General features: G+C 43.6%; 3 protein-coding genes across 5 annotated transcripts; 2 read left to right on the top strand and 1 right to left on the bottom strand.

Moving 5' to 3' along the window:
* Positions 1 to 326: 326 nt before the first annotated feature.
* LOC112891418 lies at positions 327 to 4,303 on the bottom strand. Its single transcript, XM_025958266.1, has 7 exons — positions 3,776 to 4,303; positions 3,569 to 3,654; positions 3,046 to 3,124; positions 2,850 to 2,909; positions 2,468 to 2,592; positions 2,007 to 2,078; positions 327 to 1,100 (listed from the first exon to the last, which is right to left on the bottom strand). Exons 1-7 carry the CDS (start codon positions 4,133 to 4,135, stop codon positions 998 to 1,000), a joined length of 885 nt encoding a protein of 294 aa, XP_025814051.1. The 5' UTR covers positions 4,136 to 4,303; the 3' UTR covers positions 327 to 997.
* Positions 4,304 to 7,117: 2,814 nt separating this feature from the next.
* Positions 7,118 to 15,061, top strand: LOC112892687 (zinc protease PQQL-like). Its single transcript, XM_025959815.1, has 21 exons — positions 7,118 to 7,466; positions 7,575 to 7,821; positions 7,921 to 8,046; positions 8,288 to 8,425; positions 8,521 to 8,658; positions 8,760 to 9,017; positions 9,551 to 9,688; positions 9,943 to 10,012; positions 10,310 to 10,523; positions 10,672 to 10,777; positions 12,103 to 12,336; positions 12,482 to 12,646; positions 12,722 to 12,871; positions 12,950 to 13,041; positions 13,207 to 13,288; positions 13,369 to 13,452; positions 13,548 to 13,664; positions 13,755 to 13,865; positions 13,944 to 14,024; positions 14,246 to 14,440; positions 14,539 to 15,061. Exons 1-21 carry the CDS (start codon positions 7,216 to 7,218, stop codon positions 14,614 to 14,616), a joined length of 3,075 nt encoding a protein of 1,024 aa, XP_025815600.1. The 5' UTR covers positions 7,118 to 7,215; the 3' UTR covers positions 14,617 to 15,061.
* A 226-nt stretch (positions 15,062 to 15,287) lies between these two features.
* LOC112892688 (PITH domain-containing protein 1) lies at positions 15,288 to 20,121 on the top strand. Of its 3 annotated transcripts, none has more exons than XM_025959817.1 (10): positions 15,288 to 15,716; positions 15,942 to 16,022; positions 16,915 to 16,964; positions 18,395 to 18,472; positions 18,560 to 18,617; positions 18,697 to 18,746; positions 19,043 to 19,151; positions 19,242 to 19,303; positions 19,743 to 19,797; positions 19,919 to 20,121. In XM_025959817.1, exons 1-9 carry the CDS (start codon positions 15,633 to 15,635, stop codon positions 19,783 to 19,785), a joined length of 615 nt encoding a protein of 204 aa, XP_025815602.1. In that variant the 5' UTR covers positions 15,288 to 15,632; the 3' UTR covers positions 19,786 to 19,797; positions 19,919 to 20,121. The 3 variants fall into 3 exon arrangements, with proteins under 3 accessions (XP_025815602.1, XP_025815603.1, XP_025815604.1); XM_025959818.1 differs by having other exon boundaries at positions 15,704 to 15,831; XM_025959819.1 differs by lacking the exon at positions 15,288 to 15,716 and adding an exon at positions 15,823 to 15,869.
* Positions 20,122 to 20,657: the final 536 nt, after the last annotated feature.

Here is a 20,657-nt window from a genome sequence, read left to right as displayed (position 1 = left end):
CTTGAAACACATTATTAGTGCCTTGATGTTCGTGTCGGAGAACATCTTCTTTGCTATATATTCACTGAGGATGTAGGCGTTGTAGGGAGCACCGGATTTCAACCAGACATCAAATTCCGGGCAAAGTCGCTAAGCCGGGCAAACTGAAAAACTAGGTAAAATTTCACCGAGTAAGACGAGAAGAGGAAATGTGCACTAGCCCCGCGAGGTGGAAATAGAAAGATCCAGGCAGAGAGACACATGCATGTAGCAGACAATTTGGACAACCCTGAAATGGAAAAATCCTAGTCCGTACAAGATTTCCAACTGAATGAAAACTTACAAACTGTCATCAAAAGTTCTACACATTAAGCAAGGAAATTCTTAACAGCCTTTTACATGTTTGGATTTAAGGTACTTATTACAATTCTGGCAGGAAAAAAGTTCAATTTATAATTGAAGGCAACAAGCAAAGCCATTTGTTGTAACATTAATGGCGAACTGGCTACTGCAAAGAAGAAAGAAAGAAAGAACAAGAAAGAAAGAAGAAGGAAAATCTGTGCCCACAGACTAAAGCAACAGGTCACCAGCCAAACTTGGTGTAAGAGTAAGACATCAGGCTACCACTAACGCTAAGCAAGCATATTTAGCAATTGTTCAATCATGGTTCATGATTATCACTAGCCAAAGAAAACATAATTTTACAAGTTTTCTCTTACACAGCTAGTGTCAGAGCCGCACGTTGGACATTAGAGAACCTACGATATTACGTGTACCCAAAAGGATTACCAATGATGTGCAGCTAGCAGAGTCCTGGGATGGCAACCCCTTTTCCAGAGGAAGTTAATATGTTTGGACATCAACTTCTCATGCATGGCGCTATCACCATTTTTCTTCTTATTTGCAGGATCAGGGTGGCTGAAGCCTTTATGTGGCATATTATGTTCTCGGATCAGTTGTTGCATCTGCACTGTAGCTAAAATAGTAGTGCTTCTGCAAATCTCGGGATTGTGATATTTTAGATTTTGCGAACGCTATATCCAACTTCTTCTGTTTTCAAGTCCTCATTCCAGTTCACAAACTCTAACCCTCCAAACTGTACTTGCTTAATACCAACATGACTGCAGAAAATAAAACATAAACAGGATGAGATTCTATTGTTCTGCACAGGAATATGATAATAAATTGTTTATAAAAAAAACTCGACCAGGGGGAGAGATGTCCCCTGATTTTTGTCTTATGAAGATTGTGCCGTGACTCGAACCCAGGCTGGCTCAGTGAACCGCTTCTCTGGCGTGTTTGGCTGACCAGTTGCGCCGTGAGAGTGTTGGCATAATAAATTGTTTATAACATGATCGAATACAGTAAGCAGTATCATCTTGGAAGACAACCCCTCTAACTAATCTAAAAAAGGCATTAACAGGCAGCTGTTTTTTCAAGAGTGACAACAGTTTTTTGAGTCATGATACGTAATAAAAAAGTGTAGGTTCGTCCCTAATGGCATGCCAAATGCTTTTAGATAGTCCCACAAGCAAAACATGCCCAACTACAGGGACAGCTTTCAAGCAAGGATTACATTCACACTCCATTAACACTTTCCAAATCAGTAGTTACTACTTCCCTTTAGATAAAATGAAAAGTTCAGTTTGTTTCACCTCAAAAGGGAAGAAAGTTCAGTTTGTTCCTCCTCCAAAGAGAAGAAAAGTGTAAATGCTGTATTCATGTATTTCCTGTGGGATCGTTGCAGAGGACTCAAAAAAACTCAGCCCGTGGGAGAAAGACCGCCCCCACGATATTTAACTAAGAAGAACTCAACCGGAGCCCGGGCAAGAAAGGTCATGAAAGCTGGTCCCCCTCATACATGTGCAGAGATTTAACTTTAGGGGTGCAAACAGAAAACCAGAGGGAAATATAAACATGCAACTATGCAAGTGCACCATTCTAGAAACCATATCCTGATGAGCAGAAAATCACAATGTACATGGTAAATTACCAAAATATTGACAATTCAAAAGTCTGGTTCTTACTCTGAACTTATGGTTGTTAAGGCATTAAGCAGGATGTCCAAAAGCAATGGCTCATGAATACCAATGTCTACCCTGTGTAATATAATATGAAAGTAAAGAGTCATGGGTGATATCAGTGTGAATACAACTTGTAAAGGTAAATATATTTGCAATATTTTTGGTCTGGAATAAATATTTGTCTGAAAGAGGCTGATTGGCTAAAGATGAAATATGGAACATAACCAACCATGCCTGAGCAAATATGGTATCACAGTGTTTCAGTACATGGTGCAAAAACATAAAATTGCATAGAAAGAGTTAGAGACTTCCAGAATGATGTGAGAACAGATGGTATTAATCAAGAATTAGAAGACCAGGAAACGAAACAGCATCCTTGTTCAATAAGTTATGATAATATGGCAACATAAAAAGGTTACAGTCTACAGTTTGTGAAGGCTGCTTAGAAGAAAAATAGTACATACCATACTCGTGCTAGAGTATCTTGAATCTCAAGATCACCAATGTTGTAAAAGGATGTCGGAGTGATGTTAGCTCCTTCAAGAGCATCATAAGTCGGCCTTTTGCAATCTAAAGGCAACTGCGATAACTGTAAAATAAACAAATACTTTTTATGTCCCTTTGTGCAAAGCATAGAAGTTCGATCAAAGTATTTAAGCTACTAATTTTTTGAAGAAATGAACAGAGGTCAGTTTTTTACATTCTTACTAGTGGCAGGGTTATGTTATCCTGACTATTACCATCCACTCTGTTTCCTAATTATATGTGAAGGACATGACAAGAAAAAAGAAGGTTGTCCACAATAAGATTAAAAAGTGATGAGTACATCTGGTGCAGCAAATTGACCTGCATATTCATAGAATTGCAGCCACCAAGGCGCCCAACTATATGCCAAGAACGTAGAGCCTGCAAGCATGATAAAAAAAAAAAGGAAAGTTGCAACACCTTGAGTCAATATGTGTATAGTTCTGATACATAATATGTTTTCTTATAGTATGATCAATACTTCCCTTTGGTGAAAAAATAGAGAGCAAGAACTCACATCAGAAATTACGGTAGCGTCTTTCGGCAACAGAGCATTGTAGAACTCGAACCATATATATGAATTGGAGAAGTCAAATCTAGAACAGGAAACAAGCACAAATCCAAATCCATTAAGCAAATAAGGAAGATCACCAAATAGGTGTTGATTATCAAGTTTTGCTACAAAATTGGTCATTATAAGGCACTCGAGATTCAAACTTTGTTACTTGTAACAAATAGTCGATCCAACAACATATAGGTTTTGTGACACAAGAGTGACAATGTTGGGTTTGCACTTGGAAGTGTTCTCATAAGATCATGATTTGTAGTTGTAAACAATAATATATTGTCAAAATTAACATTAAAAGTTAGGAGGCCAATTTCGTAAAGGAACACTTGAACACTCTGTTTCGTAAATTAACATATAGGTTTCTCACAAGGAACACTTGGAGACTGATCAGGTCGAACTGCACACTACAAACGAGCAAGCTAGCTAATTGCATTTTGCACACATATCTGGCAGCATCGGAGAAACGCATTACTTGTTGAAGACGACCTTCATGGGATTGGGCGAGCCGGTCTTGGCCTGCACGATCTTGTGGCGCTTCTTCCTTATCCTCTCCTCCATCTGCAAAACGGCACAAGGCACCAAACCACCAAATTATTCAACCGATAATCAGGCGGGGAAAGCCATTCATTCATCAGAAGACGAGAGGAAGAAGGGAGAAGAGAAGGCAGGGGACACCGACGCGGGTCTGGGCCTTCTTGGGGTCGTCGAAGTAGTCCCCCATAATGTCCCCGATCTCGGGGTCATGGTCGTAGTCCTCCTCCTCTCCGCCGCCGCCGCCGCCCTCCCACCCCGGGAACCCTTCTTCCTCGAGTTCCGCTTCGTACTCCTCGTCGCCCTCCCCAGCGGCTGACGCGCTCACCGCATCACCCGCCCCCGCCCCCGAAGCGCGCCGTCGGGCGACGAGGCGGGACGCGTGCCTGAGTCGAGCGGGGAAGGGAGCCGGGAGGCGCGCGCTTGAGCTCGGGGCTGCTGCTGTTGCGGGTGGGAGAGGCGGCGGCGGGTAGACGGCCAGGTAGCCGCCGAGGAGCGCTGGGAGCATGCCTGGTGCCGGCTGCGCTGAGCTGTTCCTATATCGCGGTGCAGCGTTCGCGCGCGCTGCTTGCTTGCCGCGGGGGCGCACCGGCGAGTCGGCGGCGTCGAGGCTGGCTTAGCAGCCGTGTAGCAGTAACTGCTGCGGATGGGGCAGCAAAACGGAACGGACGAGGCAGAGGATGGAGCTGGAGGGAGTGCGCTGGGCCGTTGGTGTAGGCAAAAGAACAACGGGCCCATGTGCAGCCTACTGGGCTTTACATATACCGTGGACTGACTCCCGGAAGTTTATTTTTAAATTCCTGTATTTGAGATCCGTGAAACAGTAGATACTAGTAGATGGCTAAAATGAGATGATGAGCAAACCAAGCAACCATACATACCTCATCCCCTAAGACGATGCCAATCATGCATACTTACATGATTTCCGCAAAATGTTAAACTAGCATATCCTACATGCTGAGTCAGAGTTTCATGATTGTTAAAACCTTTGTAAAAAAATGTTGAAAATGTTGACATAAAGTTTGCAGATTGTTGAATTAAGTATAATAAAATATTGAATGACATGTGCAGTAGAAGATTGGGTTACAATAGTTATGCTATATGAATCCACGACGTTTAACTAGTTTGTGAAAATAGTATAAGAGTCGCGAAAGGTCACGTAGCCTAGTACCTACAAGAGCCTCGGTAGCATATGAAGTTCTGGGTTCAATTTCTTGTGGGAGCGAATTTTATAGGATTTAATGGTGTTGTGCTTTCAGTGGTAAGTGACGTTCCCGTCGACAGCGAGGCGCCTGTGGTGATTTGGTCAATCTCGAGGATTTTCTGGCTCAGTCTCTCGGAGGTGCTCGTAGGGGTAAGGTTGTGTGCGTGTATTCATAGGGATAAATGTACGTGGGATAAATGTGCGTGCATGTTTATGAGCATCTGCGTCTGTACTGTGTTTTTGAAAAAACAGCATAGAAGGCCCACGGCTAAACTTTGTAAGTTTCTACTGTTCGAAAATTTATGGTCAAGAGAGTCAGGTTTGCAGCCTTGCAGGGTTCAACGTTGAACCAAAAGCTCATCTAATCGGAAGCACACCCCAAACTTGTCTGGCTAGCCGGATAGTGAGGCAGAGAAGTATAGAAAAAATCGCAAATACTCGCAATCAGAAAAAATTGCAAATACTCGCAGTCGCGCGTGTGACTGCGAGTCAGCGCATCACAGAAGGGATCCCCGAGTCATTGTAGGTGGACCTCTGGTGATGTTCATCTTCTTCCTCACGCAGCAGCAGCTGGAGTTCGGGGAGAGGGGCTGCCGGGATCTTCGGTGGCCGGCGGCCTTAGAAGGGTTGGGGCGGGAGGGAGGCACGGCGGTGGTGGCGAGCTGAAGGGCGGCATGGTGAGACGGTGGGAGCTGCCGGTGCCGGCAGTTGGGAAGACAACCAGTGGGTTAGGCATCGGGTGGGGGAGCGCAAGAAGGTGTCGATTTATTAGGGGGTGAGCTACAGGTGGGCTGTTATGGACCTTCTGCGATGAATCAACTTGCAGTCACGCGAGTTACTCCTAATCGGACTCGAAAAAATCAGACCACACCATCATTGGATTGGAAAACCGAACTAGCGGCCTCACTGATTCGGTCCATCTAAAAATCATTTGGAGAAAAACCATACTTGGTAGTTTATCTGATTACCATGGGCTCCCTTCCCATTTATTTGCTCCCCTTGTGGCGTTGTTCGCCGATGAGGTCGCACTGATTTCCGATTTTTTTTAAGAAAAGCAGGAGTGCTGTTATGCCATATAAGAAGAAGAAGAAGCAAGGCAAGCCGGTTCAGTACAATGGTGATATTACGTAAAATAATAAGAATTCGAGACCCCAATAACCCAGTCGACAAGCTAAAACTACACTTAACATGGTAAAACGGGAAATACCAGCCCGCCACAAGAGCACCAATGTTCGCAGTCGCGCGCGCGGGTGCGAAGGTACAAGTCGCAGAAGCCCCACACTCGGTTCCTGCAAGTGGGCTAGGTCTTCTTCCTCCTCGCGACGCCGACTGGTGGATGGTTGGAGTGGGGGGGGGGGGAGGGGACTACGAGGGGTGGGAGGTGGGTGGAGCAGGCGGTGAGGTCGCCGTCGGGCGAGGTGGTGGTCGAGGCGGCGGTTAAGGTTAGGGTTCGGGGTGGGGGCTTCTATGGCCGTCGGCTATAGAAACGGAGGTCGGCAGCGGCGGCGGCGGCCTGTCGGTGGTGACGGTTCAGCCGGTGGTGGAGGCGAGACGGCGTGGGAGCGCTGTTGGCCGGACGGGGCTGGACCCCCAGTGGACGGTGGCCGGTGGTGGGAGCAAGAAGAAGGCCGGGTCGATGGCTTGTGGCATGGCGGTGGGCGGGCGGCGGCGGGTCGCGGGCCTTCTGCGCCGTGCTGCCTCCCAGTCACACGCGTGGTTTCTAATGGGACCCCCACAAGTGGGCTTTCGAACCGAGACCTCCAACTTTATTTCTTGCATCACGCAAACTGCCTCCGCTCGAGTGTGCTCGAACATGCGCCGGTTCCGCTCCTTCGTTCCAAGCGGTGAACATTACACTTTTGTACTCCGCAGCTTCTTCGGTGGTCCTGCGTTGCCACCGCTCAGCAATGGAGACACCCGGAATTGGCATCTTCACCGGACCCTGTGTCCAGAGCGACACCAGGTGCCAGACTTCCTTCGCGAAGCAGCACCGATTTCCGATTACCGACCGAGCGCTAATCATTTCGAGCTGATGGCCGGTCCGGTCCGGTCGCCACATGCCCGCCGGACCGCCACGACGACGCGACCAGTCGTCGTCGGCTTTAGCACTTTCCTAATTTTGGCCCAACACCGGCCACGCGGTCCGGCCCACCGAATCCAGCACGACCCTCTTTATCCATAGCCCAGAAAAGGCGACCAAATTGCGCCTCCTCGTCCGTGTGCCGTGACGGTGCGCCACGCCCAACCCCCGTCCGACGTCACCGCGCTGCCAGTCTGTCACGTGCCGGGGCCACCACCACCCGCGCCCGCACGCCGTCGGATCCCCTCACCACGCCCGTCCCCCTCCGTCCCAACTTCCCCACCGCAGCGCGGCAGCAGTGGCCATGGATCTGCTCCCGCCGCCGACGGACGCGCCGGCCGCCAGCGGCCCCGGCGCGGGGGGCTCGGGCCGGGGGCTGCGGCGCGGGGTCGGGTTCCGGTCGCTGAAGCTGGTCAGCGTCGCCATGGACGAGCCCCTGCCCGCCAACCCCGTCGGCGCCACCTACGGACGCCTCGCCAACGGCCTCACCTACTACGTCCGCTCCAACCCCAAGCCGCGCATGCGCGCCGCGCTCTCGCTCGCCGTCAAGGTCGGGTCAGTGCTACTCACCTCTGTTGCTTCGACACCCCCCTGGCCGTTTCTTCGCTTATCCCCTTCGCGCGTTTGCTGACGGCGATGGTGTGCGCGGCGGCTGGCTCGTAGGTCCGTGGTGGAGGAGGAGGACGAGCGCGGGGTGGCGCACATCGTCGAGCACCTCGCCTTCAGCGCCACTTCCAGGTACACCAACCACGACATCGTCAAGTTCCTCGAGAGCATCGGGGCCGAGTTCGGCGCCTGCCAGAACGCGCTCACCTCATCCGATGAGACCATCTATGAGCTGCTTGTACCCGTCGACAAGCCAGGCCTGCTCTCCCAGGCCATCTCCGTCCTCGCAGAGTTCAGCTCCGAGGTTAGTTTCGGGCTCTCGTTTGGTTTGCCAATGCAATGTCGGCTGGTTATTGAGAGTTTCATGACTGGCTGATGCCTGCAAATTAATGGTGTTTACAAGGTCCGGGTGTCGGCAGAGGATCTGGAGAAAGAGAGGGGTGCTGTGCTGGAGGAGTATAGGGGCGGACGCAATGCCACTGGCCGGATGCAGGACTCCCACTGGGCGCTGTTGTTTGAAGGTTCCAAGGTACTAGTCTCTGTCTTCACATAAATGGAAAGTTCTGTGGGCTGCGATGACATCACTTGTTCCATTCCATACTTTTTCTGCACGATAGGATAAACCTTGATTACTGAAGGTGCTCACTTTGCTGTGGTGGGTTTGGTCACATAGCATTTAAATTTGGATCACCTATTTCTGCCTTATGTCTTGCTGTGTTTGGAGCTGCGAGTTCCTGAACGGGATTTCTTGTTAATTTCCTCTGTACCAGTATGCAGAGCGCCTGCCAATAGGTACTGAGAAGGTTATTCGAACTGTTCCACATGAAACTGTGAAGCGATTTTATCGGAAGTGGTACCATCTAAGCAATATGGCTGTATTTGCTGTGGGAGATTTCCCAGATACACAGGTTTGGATATTGCATATCTGTCACACTCAATATAACTACAAGTATGTATCTGCAATGATGTTAACCCTCCTTAATACTTCATGACTTAATTGCAGGCTGTCGTTGAGTTGATAAAGGAGCATTTTGGGCAGAAAGCTCCAGCTCCCCTCCCTCCGCCAGTTATACCAGAATTTCCAGTTCCATCACATGAGGAACCTCGCTTTTCATGCTTTGTGGAATCTGAAGCTGCAGGGGTTGGTATCTTATAGTCTTTTAAATAGATTTAATATCTTTTAAGACTTAAGAGCAACTTTCACCAATAATAACTGTTTTATTTTCCTTGTAACAAAAACAGTCTGCTGTTGTTATTAGCTGCAAGATGCCTGCTGGTGAAATTAAAACAGTAAAGGACTACAAGGATTCATTGGCAGAGTCCATGTTTCATTGTGCACTAAACCAGAGGCTCTTCAAAATATCTCGTAGAAAGGATCCTCCATACTTCTCCTGCTCCTCAGCTGCAGATGCTCTCGTCCGTCCAGTAAAGGCTTATATTATGACATCCAGCTGTCGTGAAAGGGGAACAGTTGAAGCTCTTGAATCCATGCTTCTTGAGGTAATTTTTGAACCTTGATCTCTGAAAGAATAAGAAAAATCTAGTCTTCTACTATAGTGCATTTATTCAAGTTTATGGGTGCATTCAATGTAAATGCCCAAAAGCTAAAGATCGTAGGAAAATTGGTTCTCAAAGCTTTAGAAGTTTCCTAAAGGACTTATAGTGGATGGTATGTTTGATAGCCATGCAGAATCTTAACATCGAATATTAGTCATTTTTGTGAGATACAGGAAATGCAAATATCAAGTGAAAACAGGTCATGTTCCTTAAGGGTAGTGTTCGTTCACTGTAAAAGCCTTCCTAAGTTGTAGTATAATAATAACAAATAATCTAGTGCGTGCCATGCCATTAACTGATTAGATGTTGTACAACTATTCCACTCTTAGTTTGCATCCACTTAGTGTGGCAGATGTATGATAATAATTGTTAAATGTTGATATCTGAATTTAAGGTTTTTTATATGACTACCACTTTCTCAATTTCGAGATGACATTTTGTTTCAAGAACATCTTTCTGACAGGATGTTTTTTTAGGTTGCTAGGATACGGCTCCATGGATTTTCTGATCGTGAGATATCCATTGTACGCGCCTTAATGATGTCAGAGATGGAGTCTGCATATTTGGAGCGTGATCAAATGCAATCGACCAGCTTACGGGATGAGTTTTTGCAGGTTCTTGAAATCTTATAGCTATTTGACATCACTAAAATTTATTTCATTTGCATGCCAGTTACTATTTAGATCTTACTTCATAGTTTATATTGCAAATCATAATATGTACCAGCTCCTGGATTTCTATTTTCTTATGAATTAAATAATATCAGGCTAGTACTAAGTCCACATGTTTATATATTATTTAAATAAAATTTCATGATCTCCACCTACAGCTTCTAAGCACATTAATAACATTTGTATTTTTCTTGCAGCATTTTCTTCGTGAGGAGCCCGTTGTTGGGATTGAGTACGAAGCACAGTTACAGAAGACTCTTCTTCCTCGTAAGTAAACCTCTGTGCAGTGTTTTAAAGGCGTCCAGGCAGACCTAACTCGCCTTGGGGAACAGTAACGCCTTGTCGCCTAGGCGTACGGGCTTACCCAGCTCGCCTAGGATCGCCTTGTCACCTTTAAAACACTGCCTCTGTGTTACTTAGTGTAAGAGCTTAGGCGTTAAATTTCTGATGTCTTTTACCTGCTCCCTCATAACTCTTTATAACCATTTAATTGCTTATTAATCTACATACCATCACTTGTATCACCTATCATCTCTATATTTATATATGTTTACTTTCGACTAGATATTTCTTCTGCGGAAGTGGCAAAATTTGCAGAAAATTTTTCAACAGCCAGCAGCTGTGTTATCAAGATAGTTGAACCTCGAGCTCATGCTTCTTTGGAGGATCTGAAAGCAGTTGTATTGAAAGTCAACAGTCTGGAAGAAGAAAAATCTATTCCTCCATGGGATGAAGAGAAAATTCCAGAAGAAATAGTTGCCGAAGCTCCAGAGCCAGGGTATTCTTAGCTTTTTCATGCTACCATTTCTTCATTATCTATATATACCATCTTCTCTTTCTTAAATCTTAACTAGTGGTGTTGAAATCATTCTTTCATTTTGGTATGTGACTGATGCCTACTATTGTACTTACCAAATTCATTGCAGGAGTATAATTGATGAGGTGGAACACCCAGGGATAGGTGCCACTGAGATGATACTTTCAAATGGCATGCGGATTTGTTACAAGTATACTGATTTTCTTGATGATCAGGTTTGTAGTATGCATCAATTTTATATCACCTTGCAGTCTTGTAGTTCCAGACACTCTTATCTTTATTCTTTGGAATACTTGTTCACTGATATGGACATATGGAATTCATTTTCTCCAACATCTACCACGAATGTCAACTGCATGCCACACTGTAACTATTTTGGGTTGTAATGCATACCTACTATAATTTTCCACGTGAGGAACAGATCTGATGGAGATTAATTCTAGGTATTCTGGGATTCTTTGGAATACAACTATTCAATGGCCTTGTGATGTTTCTAAAGTTTAAATGATAATATTTTGCTAACACAAGTTCATTTACAAGCCGTTCAGGGTTTTTCTCTCACACTGAAATAGACTCCCTTGGTAATGCCATGAAATTTACAGTTTCCCATGATTTCTTATGATGATGGAAGGGAAATAATTTTATCTGCCCTGAGGACGCCTTTCATGTTTGTTTTGTACTTCTGGTTAGCATAATCACATAAATCAATTGTGTTTGCACATTTAATAATTGTTTCACATGAACTAAATTTATGCATATCGACAAAAGCAAGCTCTACAGCACCATACAAAACTTTCCTTATTCCTTGAAACTCTAGAGACACTTTTTTTCATCATGTGCTAGTGAAAGAAAATAGCAAGTGATATGTAGATGAAATAAAATACACACTTGCAATATTCAATAGACTGGAACGAAATAGTTTAGTAATTAGTAAATAATTATCTAATAACCATGCAAAACTCATGCAATAGATAAAAAATAATTTATACATTTGTTCAAGGACCCAACAGTTTAACCTTTCGGTTTCCATTTTCTTGTCCTAGTTCACTGTCCTCTAGTTAAAGGAACTGCATCTGTTACTGTCATTTTATTTGTTTTGGCCTGTATTTTCTGGTCTACTTATGAAAGAGCATCTCTGATTCAGGAAATTAATTTGATTATTTTATTACATGCAACTTTTAACTGTTTTGGCCTGTATTTTCGGGTTTATTTGTGAAAGAGCATCTCTGATTCAGGAAATTAATTTGATTATTTTATTACATGCAACTTTTAACTGTTTTGGCCTGTATTTTCGGGTTTATTTGTGAAAGAGCATCTCTGATTCAGGAAATTGAATGTGCATATTCTATTACATGTAACTTTTAAATCATCCTTCAAGATTTCATGTCCTCCCAACTCATGTTATCATTATACTAAAGTACCAGTCTAATTTTTTCCATGGTGTGTTATCATTTTCTTTGGAGAGGTGCATTTACCATTTTGCTTCTGTTGTGTTATTTAGCAATATGTTTCAAATATTTATATGCTTATCTATTTTCAGGTTATTTTTACTGGCTTTGCCTATGGTGGTCTGTCAGAATTATCTGAAGCTGAGTATACTTCATGCTCAATGGGTTCGACCATAGCAGGAGAAATTGGCACTTTTGGCTACAGGCCTTCTGTCTTGATGGACATGCTTGCTGGCAAGAGAGCTGAAGTTGGTACAAAAGTGGGGGCCTACATGAGAACATTTTCAGGCGATTGCTCACCTTCAGACCTTGAGACGGCTTTGCAGGTTTGCTTCTGTTTCAAGCATTCTTAGATACATGCAGTCATGCACAATTCAACAAAAAAGAAATACAGTTAACCTATAGCAATAACATCACTTGTTTCTTGATTTTTCATAATGTGGACATATGCTTATATTTTATTGGGCACAGCTCGTTTATCAACTATTTACAACAAATGTGGAGCCAAGGGAGGAAGAGGTAAAAATAGTGATGCAAATGGCAGAGGAAGCAATCTATGCTCAAGAGCGGGATCCGTACACTGCATTTGCGAATCGTGTTCGTGAAATAAATTACGGAAACTCATACTTTTTTAAGGTACCTAACTGGGTGAACGTTAATCAGCTTCAATGCTTCATATCCTGGAAATTCACTTTGAGTTATATAATGCAGCCAATTAGAATAAGTGACTTGAAGAAGGTGGATCCAATCAGAGCATGTGAATATTTCAACAATTGTTTCAAGGATCCATCAGCTTTTACAGTTGTAATAGTAGGAAAAATAGACCCAGCTATCTCACTTCCACTGATTTTGCAGTATTTGGTATGTCCTGCTCCTTTTTTTCTTATTGTTCTGAAACAATCAAGCAACAGTTAATTCATTAACTTTAACTTTTTGTAGGGTGGGATACCTAGGGTAGAGGATGCTGCTCAACCACTTAGTCGTGATGATCTAAGAGGATTGCCATTCAAGTTTCCAGAAAGTATCGTTAGGTACGCCAATGTTCTGTTTTGCATTGATATGCTTTGGAGGATTTATCTGTATGTGTTTGTGCCAGACATCCACATGCAGAGCTAAGCAAGCAACCTCTTTTTTTTTCCTTGCATTATCCATGTGGTTACTGATAATCTTACTCTGAGTGTGCACCTTATTTTCAGAGAAGTTGTCCGCAGCCCTATGGTTGAAGCACAGTGCTTCGTGCAATTAGCATTCCCTGTTGTTCTAAAAAACACAATGATGGTGAGTAGCAACTAAAACAGTGTTGTTGTTGCTGTTAATGATATAGTGTTGTATCTCCATTTGTTCTTCTGTATGTGTAGACGGAAGATATCCACTATGTTGGGTTTCTTAGTAAACTTCTGGAAACAAAAATCATGCAAGTACTTCGCTTCAAATATGGACAGGTTTGGAATCTCTTTTATATGCAAATCCAGATTGGGCATTCCTTAGACTTGGAACTAGAATCTAGGTTTGCTGAAACATATTGTTATGTCTGCAGATCTACTCAGTTAATGTAGCTGTCTTCTTGGGTGGTAACAAACCTTCAAGAACTGGAGATGTTCGTGGAGACATAAGTGTGAATTTCTCATGTGATCCAGAAATATCATCTAAACTGGTCTGCACACCAAAATCACCTTTATGAATAGCATATATCCATTTTTTCTTTTATAAGCAGCTTGATTTTACCAACTTGGAATTTCTTCAGGTTGATTTTGTTCTGGAGGAGATATCATACCTACAGGCTGAAGGTCCTTCTGAAGAAGATGTATTGACCATCCTCGAAATTGAACAAAGAGCTCATGAAAATGGATTACAGGTTTGGTGGAATCTGTAACGCTCAAATTAATGCTGATGCACTTAGGTAGTCATTACTTCACATTTTTATAAATCGCAGGAGAATTACTTCTGGTTGGATCGAATTCTGCGGAGCTATCAATCAAGGCTTTTTTCTGGAGATATCGGATCCACCTTTGCGGTAATACTGTTTTTCCTTTTTTATGGTTCAGTGCCCTAGCATGTGTTTATTTAGTTTTTTGCTGACTTTATTAGGCGGCAAAATGCTGATCAGCAGATCCATATGTAGCTTTCTAGCTGCATTACGAGCAATGCTGTTGACTTGTTTTGGCAGTCTACTTTTTTGTTTTACTGTGAATTTCATATTTTAAATGTTGCTCTTTTGTTTCTTTCTTTGTGCAGTTCCAAGAGGAGGGACGTATGAAGGTTAGAGAGACTTTGACACCGCAGACGATGCAATCGGCTTTGCGAAGAGTTCTACCTTTCCCTTGCAGAAATCAATACACCGTGGTTATTCTTATGCCAAAGTCATCCTGTTGGGCGTTAGTGAAGTCAATGCTTAGCTGGAGCTCTAATGGGGTTAGCAGAGATGCTAAGGTTCGAATCGACCTTTTCATTTATTTCCAATGTCTTGTTCTCCTTTTGCCTGTGGTGAAGAAATCAGCATCCTGAGCCTGAGACCCACTTCCTTGCAGATTCTTGCTGGCATGGCTGGCGCACTGGTGTTGGCAGTTAGTTTGTGGAGATACTCTCGCAGCACACTAAAATCATAGTGCCAGATACTACTGACCGTTTTTTGAGACTTCAGTCAGATCCGAAAATGGATTGACAATCAGGTTAGGTAATGATATACGAGCCTGTCAACCCGATCTTTGTTTCTACCTGAGCTCCTACCGGGTGTGTGGAGATTTGGTAACAGAAGAGCTATACTAGGACAGATTGTTAGCTAACAGATTCGTTGCCGCATGTGTGCGTGTAGTAAGCATGTAACCACATTCGTTGTACCGCCGCATGTGTGCTCTGTAATAGTCCTTGGTTTATAATAGTGGCTCACCTCCCATTTGATTTCCATAGACAGTACAGGACTGAAGTATAGCAGGCAGCAATGCTAGAGTTTCTGACGTCTCATTTTTGCCGACAGCTTTGTACCTGTATGTGTTTCTGACGACTCGGAATGAGCAAAATAGAATGAACTGGAAATATATGGTCTTTCTTTTACGCCCTGCTTCGTTTCCGCAGCTGTGATGTTGGCATGGCAGACACGTGTCTTGATTTCATATGCATTATTGTTTGAGCTGAAACGCAATCATCCAAATGAATGATTCATCTGGTGGGATGAACACGCCTAGTAACACGTGGGAACAGCAGGAGCCCTAGCGTACAGGTTTCGGATAAAGGAGCAGGACTGGATTGACAAAACAAAAGGCGGGCGTGCCTGCCCCACGATCTGCACCGACCAAGCCCGTGATCTGGCATTCCCTGGCCCCACGGCACGCCGGAGAGTACGGAGAGGGGGCCAGAGGTTGAAGAACAACCAATCCCTCTAGAGTCTAGACTCCTCTCCAGTCTCCGGAGTCCAGACCCCACGACGCCAAAAAGGCAGCCGAGGCAGGCAAGCGATTCCGATCCCCCACCTATATACCCGCCCACCAGGAGGAAGTCGGAAGTCGGAAGGAGCCAGTCTCCGGAAGGAAGGCGACAAGACGAGAGCAAATCGAAGCAGGACACGGCTGCTGGCCGCCGCATTCGAAGAGGAGCAGCGCGAGCGAGTGCGAGAGCGAGGGGAGGGATGGCGTGCCTGCACGATCACAGCTGCGAGGATCACAACTGCGCTGCCGACTGGTCGCTCTACAACCACGTCGACATCCCCAAGGTCCCCTAATCCCCTTTCCCCTTCCTTCTCCCCTTCGCCCGGCCGCCTCTCTCCCATCAGTTGCCAGATTGGTTCGATGCCCCCGCCTCCTTGCGCCTTTGCTTTGGACGTGCTCGTAATCTTCCACTGCTACAACGCGGCGTTTCGGATTGCGTAACGGGGCAGTAGACTCTGAATCAGGATTTAGGGCGCGCCGCGGCGGCTAAACCCTTTTCGTGCGCGCAGGTGGTGGCCCTGAACGAATCCGTGCCCGGGAGCGTCAAGGCGGTCTTCAAGCCCTGGGAGCAGCGCCTCGACAACTCGGGGGTATGCACCGATGCCGTGCCCTGTCCCATGTTGCATTGATTTTTAAACGAGCGTAGGGTTCACACGGTTCAGTTAAGATATACAGATTGTGGAGGCACGAATTTGTTATCTAGTTCAGTGACCACTAAGAACAATTGTCCTTTTCTTATGATCGTTACTGAGTGTAACTGATCGGATTTTGCTTGGTAGCCTGTCAGCTACTGCTGTTAGGAGTTAACATGTCATGGTCTTTTATATGCATCTTGTATTCTTGTCGCGATCTAAAATATCCAGAAAGAATTATGAATTCTTGTCATATGCGAAATATTGCTTGGACTTAAGGGATTCTATAGATTAGCTGTCACTAGCACAAGTTTTTTGGTTCCTCTTCGCTTTTGATATTACATTTCAAGGAATTTAGTTTTTAGCTTTCCAAGTCTTGAAATACTTGCTTTTAGTTCGCACATCTTTCGACTTATAAATACAGGCATGTTTCGTTAACTATTTATGATTCTACTAGTATACAAGGGGTTAACATATTCTTTTTTATATAAAAAAAATTGAAATGTAAAGCTCTAACATGAGACATAATAGGAGAAGGCTCGTCTGTCTGAAATGTGTTAAGTGTCAAAATAGCAGGCCAGCAAGGTGGTTATTGAAAAACTTTCAAACGTATGTTCTTCATTGAATGGTATAGAGGCTCACCATTCTTCCAATCGAGATCTTAAATTAACGGCGCTGGTTGTACTGAGCTTGATTTGCTCGTGCAAGCTACATGGCAGCATGACAGAAATGTTGATGATGTGAACTACCTTTCTTATTTATCGTTAGTGATTTTTCAGCATAGATCCCATTTCTTAAACTCCTCATCATATCTATAATCTGCATTCTCATTAGATCCTTGCTGAACCAGGGTTTTCTGGAGAGTAATGAGGGTGACCCTGAGCTACTTGTTTTCATCCCGTAAGTAGCTGAAGTCACTTGCCTGTTACGTGTGTGCTCCCCTGTGTTACTTGTTTTCCTTCCTTTACTTTTTTTTTTGTTTAGAGAAGACAAATTCAATTGGTTTTGTAAGTTGCTTCATGACTTAGCAATGTGATGAAACGTGTTAGAGCTGGTTGGTTAGGGGCGGATAGCGGATGTTGTAGTTAAAGTGGGTGGTGCTGTGGTGGCCTAGTGGGGCGAGGTTTTGGGAGGCGCAGGCGACCTGTTGTCACTGGAGGCGGTAACTGACTGCTGCACAGGAGGAGGGAGCCTGTGGCGCAGGGAACAGGAGAGGGGATCGGCGCAGAGAAGCAGGGTGCAGGGGTGATGAGAACCTCTGTTCCTTGATCAAAACGATTGCATCCCCTTGGGTTTAATGTCGACTCTTTACTTGATTCCTGAGACGACTAAGAATGAATCCTTATAGATTGGATCCTTACAACTCAAACTCATTTCAATCTCCTAATTCTATCTCAAATTTTCCTAAACCAAACCAAACTCATTTCCCTAACAAAGTAAAACTCCTTAAGACAATATGCTGGTGGGCCCAGCAATGACTGCAGAATGAAGGGGTGTGGTCACCCCTAGGGTGCTCATGGCTTTAGAGTTGGTGCGGCCAGGGTAGCCGCGGCCCTGGCACCCTTCTGTGGCCCAAGCCCACTGAACCCATGACAAAGTGATTTTATTTTAATAATTTCCTCAAAATTACAAGTGCCTGAAGTAGTGTTCAGTGACTTCAGTCTATCAAATATGTGATGTTTCTTATAATTTCTTTAAACTTACAAGTTACAATTGCCCGAGGTAGTGTTCAGTCTATGGAATATGTGATTTTTCAGGAACAATAATATGTACTAGATGGATTTTCTTTTCCCCATTCTATGTTTTGATTGATCTCAACTGTACACATCAACTAGTGCTTGTAGATGTTGTACTTGTTGATATATATATATTCTGCTTTCTCTCCCGTTGCAACCTTTTATTGGCTTCATACCTACTTACACAGTGATAATTCATTAAAATGATGTTTGTGAAGCACATGTCAATCTGCACTTCATAGTCATGAATTCGGTCCTTTGTTGAACACCTTCCTTCAGTTTTGTGAAATAGCCTGAGAAAATGAGGATGTTTTTTAGTGCGCAAATGCTAATTCCATATGAATCTCCTTAAAGCAGTAGGCAATATATTAAATGGATATCACATAATCTTGTAAAAGTTACTTCTTCAGTTTGCATAATTGACTGAATTCATAAACTAAATGCATTTCTATTTGTTGATGTTACCTGTTAAGTGGGATATATCTTACTTTATTTGTTTCAGAGTTAAGAAAAAAATTTGCCTCATATTTCGTTCCTAACGCTCATCTAAAAACTGGTAAACCTGTGTGTAATCATGTATTCTGTTGGTTCCAGGTTCACATCGGATGTTAAGATCAAGAGCATTTCTGTTGTTGGTGGCGCTGATGGAACAAGCCCTTCAAGAATGAGAGCGTTAGATTTCGAGCTCTAGCTTTTCCTTTCCTTTCCTTCCCTTTGTCATGGCATAAAATTTATTAAGAGTACCTTGACATGTTACAGGTTTATCAATAGAGAAGGCATTGACTTTTCTGATGCTCAAAACATGCAGCCTGTGCAGGTGTGTATTCAAGCTCTTCTTTTTTGTATCCATGCCATTAATCGAAACTTTAGTTTCAGTGAGATACATTTTCTGCTAGGAATGGGAGTTAGCAGAGAACCTACAAGGAGCTCTGGAGTACCAAACAAGGTATGTTCTGTAATTTTTTGTTCTCATGGTGCCTTTGATATTGCCAACAGATATAAATTGTGACTCGAATTATTTTAGAGCTTTGATGCCCTGAAGATATTTTTTATTTGTTGAACACTTGTAAAGCTACTGATAGACCGAAGTTCATTAGTTTCATGCAGTGATGCTGTGCAAATCAGTAGACATTTTGTATGTTGGTACTTGAGTTGAATGCTGGGCTGCTTATATTTTATCTATCTACTGAATCCCTTCTAACTAATGCTTTTAAGTACTCATTGTACTTTTTTGTTTCTCAGATATTCAAGGTTCCAAGGTGTGGCTAACCTAACTCTGCATTTTTCTGACAACTTTGGTGGCGATACAACTAAGATTTATTACATTGGCCTACGTGGCGAAGCCACTCAGGTACTGAAGTCTTGTTTCCCTACTTATTTAGTCAAAAAAAGATATTGGAGGTCAGACTAATGCTTGATTGCTCCATACTGCCCATCGCAGAACAAAAGGGATGTTGTGGCGACAATTGTGTATGAAGTCATGCCCAATCCTTCGGATCACAAGTAAGTTTTATTCGTGGATCACTTCGACAGTTTCATTAGTGTCCTTGTGGCCATCATCTCTTCGCTCCTTTTTCACCCTTTAGCTTTACTAAATGTTTTTTTTCCTGAATAGCTTTACTAAATGTTGAAGTTAGTGATTTTACTAAGGCGCCTCCAAATAGGAAGAGTAGATTTATATGTAGCCTTCCAGCAGGCTGAAAATCATATGCGACTTGTATTATACCTCTAGCATGATATGTGGTTCCTTTATAACCCTAATTTGCATATTGCTTGGTCAAGCTGCATTATTTGATTGTGCGGTTACACAGCGAGAAGGGAAAATGATAACATCTTTGACCCATCTAGCTAGAGTGCTAACACAATGGTTATTTTGATGCAAATGAGTTGCTTCTGGCTTGTGATAATGCTTTATCTATGATACTGTTTCTTTCCCGTGCAGAACAAAATCTGAAACTGGAGGAGGTTTCTCGCATGTCGAGTAGGCGTCGTGCAAGGTGAGGCATATCTGCAGTTCTAAAGTGCACATATTGGAGTTCTACAGTTCCTGTTGGACTGCTTCCAATTTATCCTCTCGTCAACTTTTTCCCCTAATTGTTTGTATTCTTCCTCCGCCAGGTGAAGCTGGGCACTGCATCGTTTGGAGACAAATAGGAACCTCACTTCCACCAATAAGAAAATTCCAGCTAGTCTAGTAGCTTGACTGTTTTTTAGTACAGAACCCTGTACCTGTGGACGCGGTTACTTTCATGAGAACTCAGTTCCTGTGGACGCTGTAACTTCTTGCTAATGCTGTCATCAGAGTTGGTCAATTGCTCGTATGACTTGGTAATTTCTAATTTTCTGCAACTTCGATTCCATTTGCGGGGTGTATGGACATCGGAAGATAATTCACCAGTATGATCATGCATGATCTTGGGCGGTATTAAAATGCAAATAAAAGTGCTACATAATGCGACAGAACAACCATGTAGTGCCAAACTTCCAATATTGTGCTTGCGCAGGGACATTCAACTAAACTAGCGTGTCATGTGTCCTTATGGTGCCAGGCCCACATGTCGGTGACAAGATCACCGTGAGGTGGTGATACACAAAGTTGCATTTGAGACTAGCACTAACAAGCTAAATTTATGGTGAATTAATAAAGGGCAATTTAAATTTGCATTTAAAATTTGGAAGGGAGGGGTGTTACCTTGTCGGCACAAGGAAACGTTGCATAGTGACTAGCTATGTCCAATCACATATTTAGCCTGTTTAATGACCATTTAATATGTGTTAAATAGTTATTTAACCTAAATAAAGCTCTCAATAATAGGTGATGGACTGTTTAGCGATTAGTATTTTAGGATAGCACTTG

Source organism: Panicum hallii, chromosome 5 (assembly GCF_002211085.1).
Source record: "Panicum hallii strain FIL2 chromosome 5, PHallii_v3.1, whole genome shotgun sequence".
Taxonomy (NCBI): Eukaryota; Viridiplantae; Streptophyta; class Magnoliopsida; order Poales; family Poaceae; genus Panicum; species Panicum hallii.
The sequence above is the reverse complement of the archived record's forward strand: the minus strand, read 5'-3'. Positions and strand labels throughout refer to the sequence as shown.

Excerpts from the sequence above, each read along its gene's own strand:
- LOC112891418 (XM_025958266.1), bottom strand. The coding sequence starts at position 4,135 with ATGCTCCCAGCGCTCCTCGGCGGCTACCTGGCCGTCTACCCGCCGCCG. Across the intron at positions 3,125-3,568 it reads ATGAAGGTCGTCTTCAACAA|ATTTGACTTCTCCAATTCAT; the intron begins GTAATGCGTTTC and ends TTCCTGTTCTAG. Across the intron at positions 1,101-2,006 it reads TTAACAACCATAAGTTCAGA|TCATGTTGGTATTAAGCAAG; the intron begins GTAAGAACCAGA and ends TATTTTCTGCAG.
- LOC112892687 (XM_025959815.1), top strand. The coding sequence starts at position 7,216 with ATGGATCTGCTCCCGCCGCCGACGGACGCGCCGGCCGCCAGCGGCCCC. Across the intron at positions 8,047-8,287 it reads TGTTGTTTGAAGGTTCCAAG|TATGCAGAGCGCCTGCCAAT; the intron begins GTACTAGTCTCT and ends CCTCTGTACCAG. Across the intron at positions 10,013-10,309 it reads ACAGAAGACTCTTCTTCCTC|ATATTTCTTCTGCGGAAGTG; the intron begins GTAAGTAAACCT and ends ACTTTCGACTAG.
- LOC112892688 (XM_025959817.1), top strand. The coding sequence starts at position 15,633 with ATGGCGTGCCTGCACGATCACAGCTGCGAGGATCACAACTGCGCTGCC. Across the intron at positions 16,023-16,914 it reads AGCGCCTCGACAACTCGGGG|GGTTTTCTGGAGAGTAATGA; the intron begins GTATGCACCGAT and ends TTGCTGAACCAG. Across the intron at positions 18,618-18,696 it reads AAAACATGCAGCCTGTGCAG|GAATGGGAGTTAGCAGAGAA; the intron begins GTGTGTATTCAA and ends ATTTTCTGCTAG.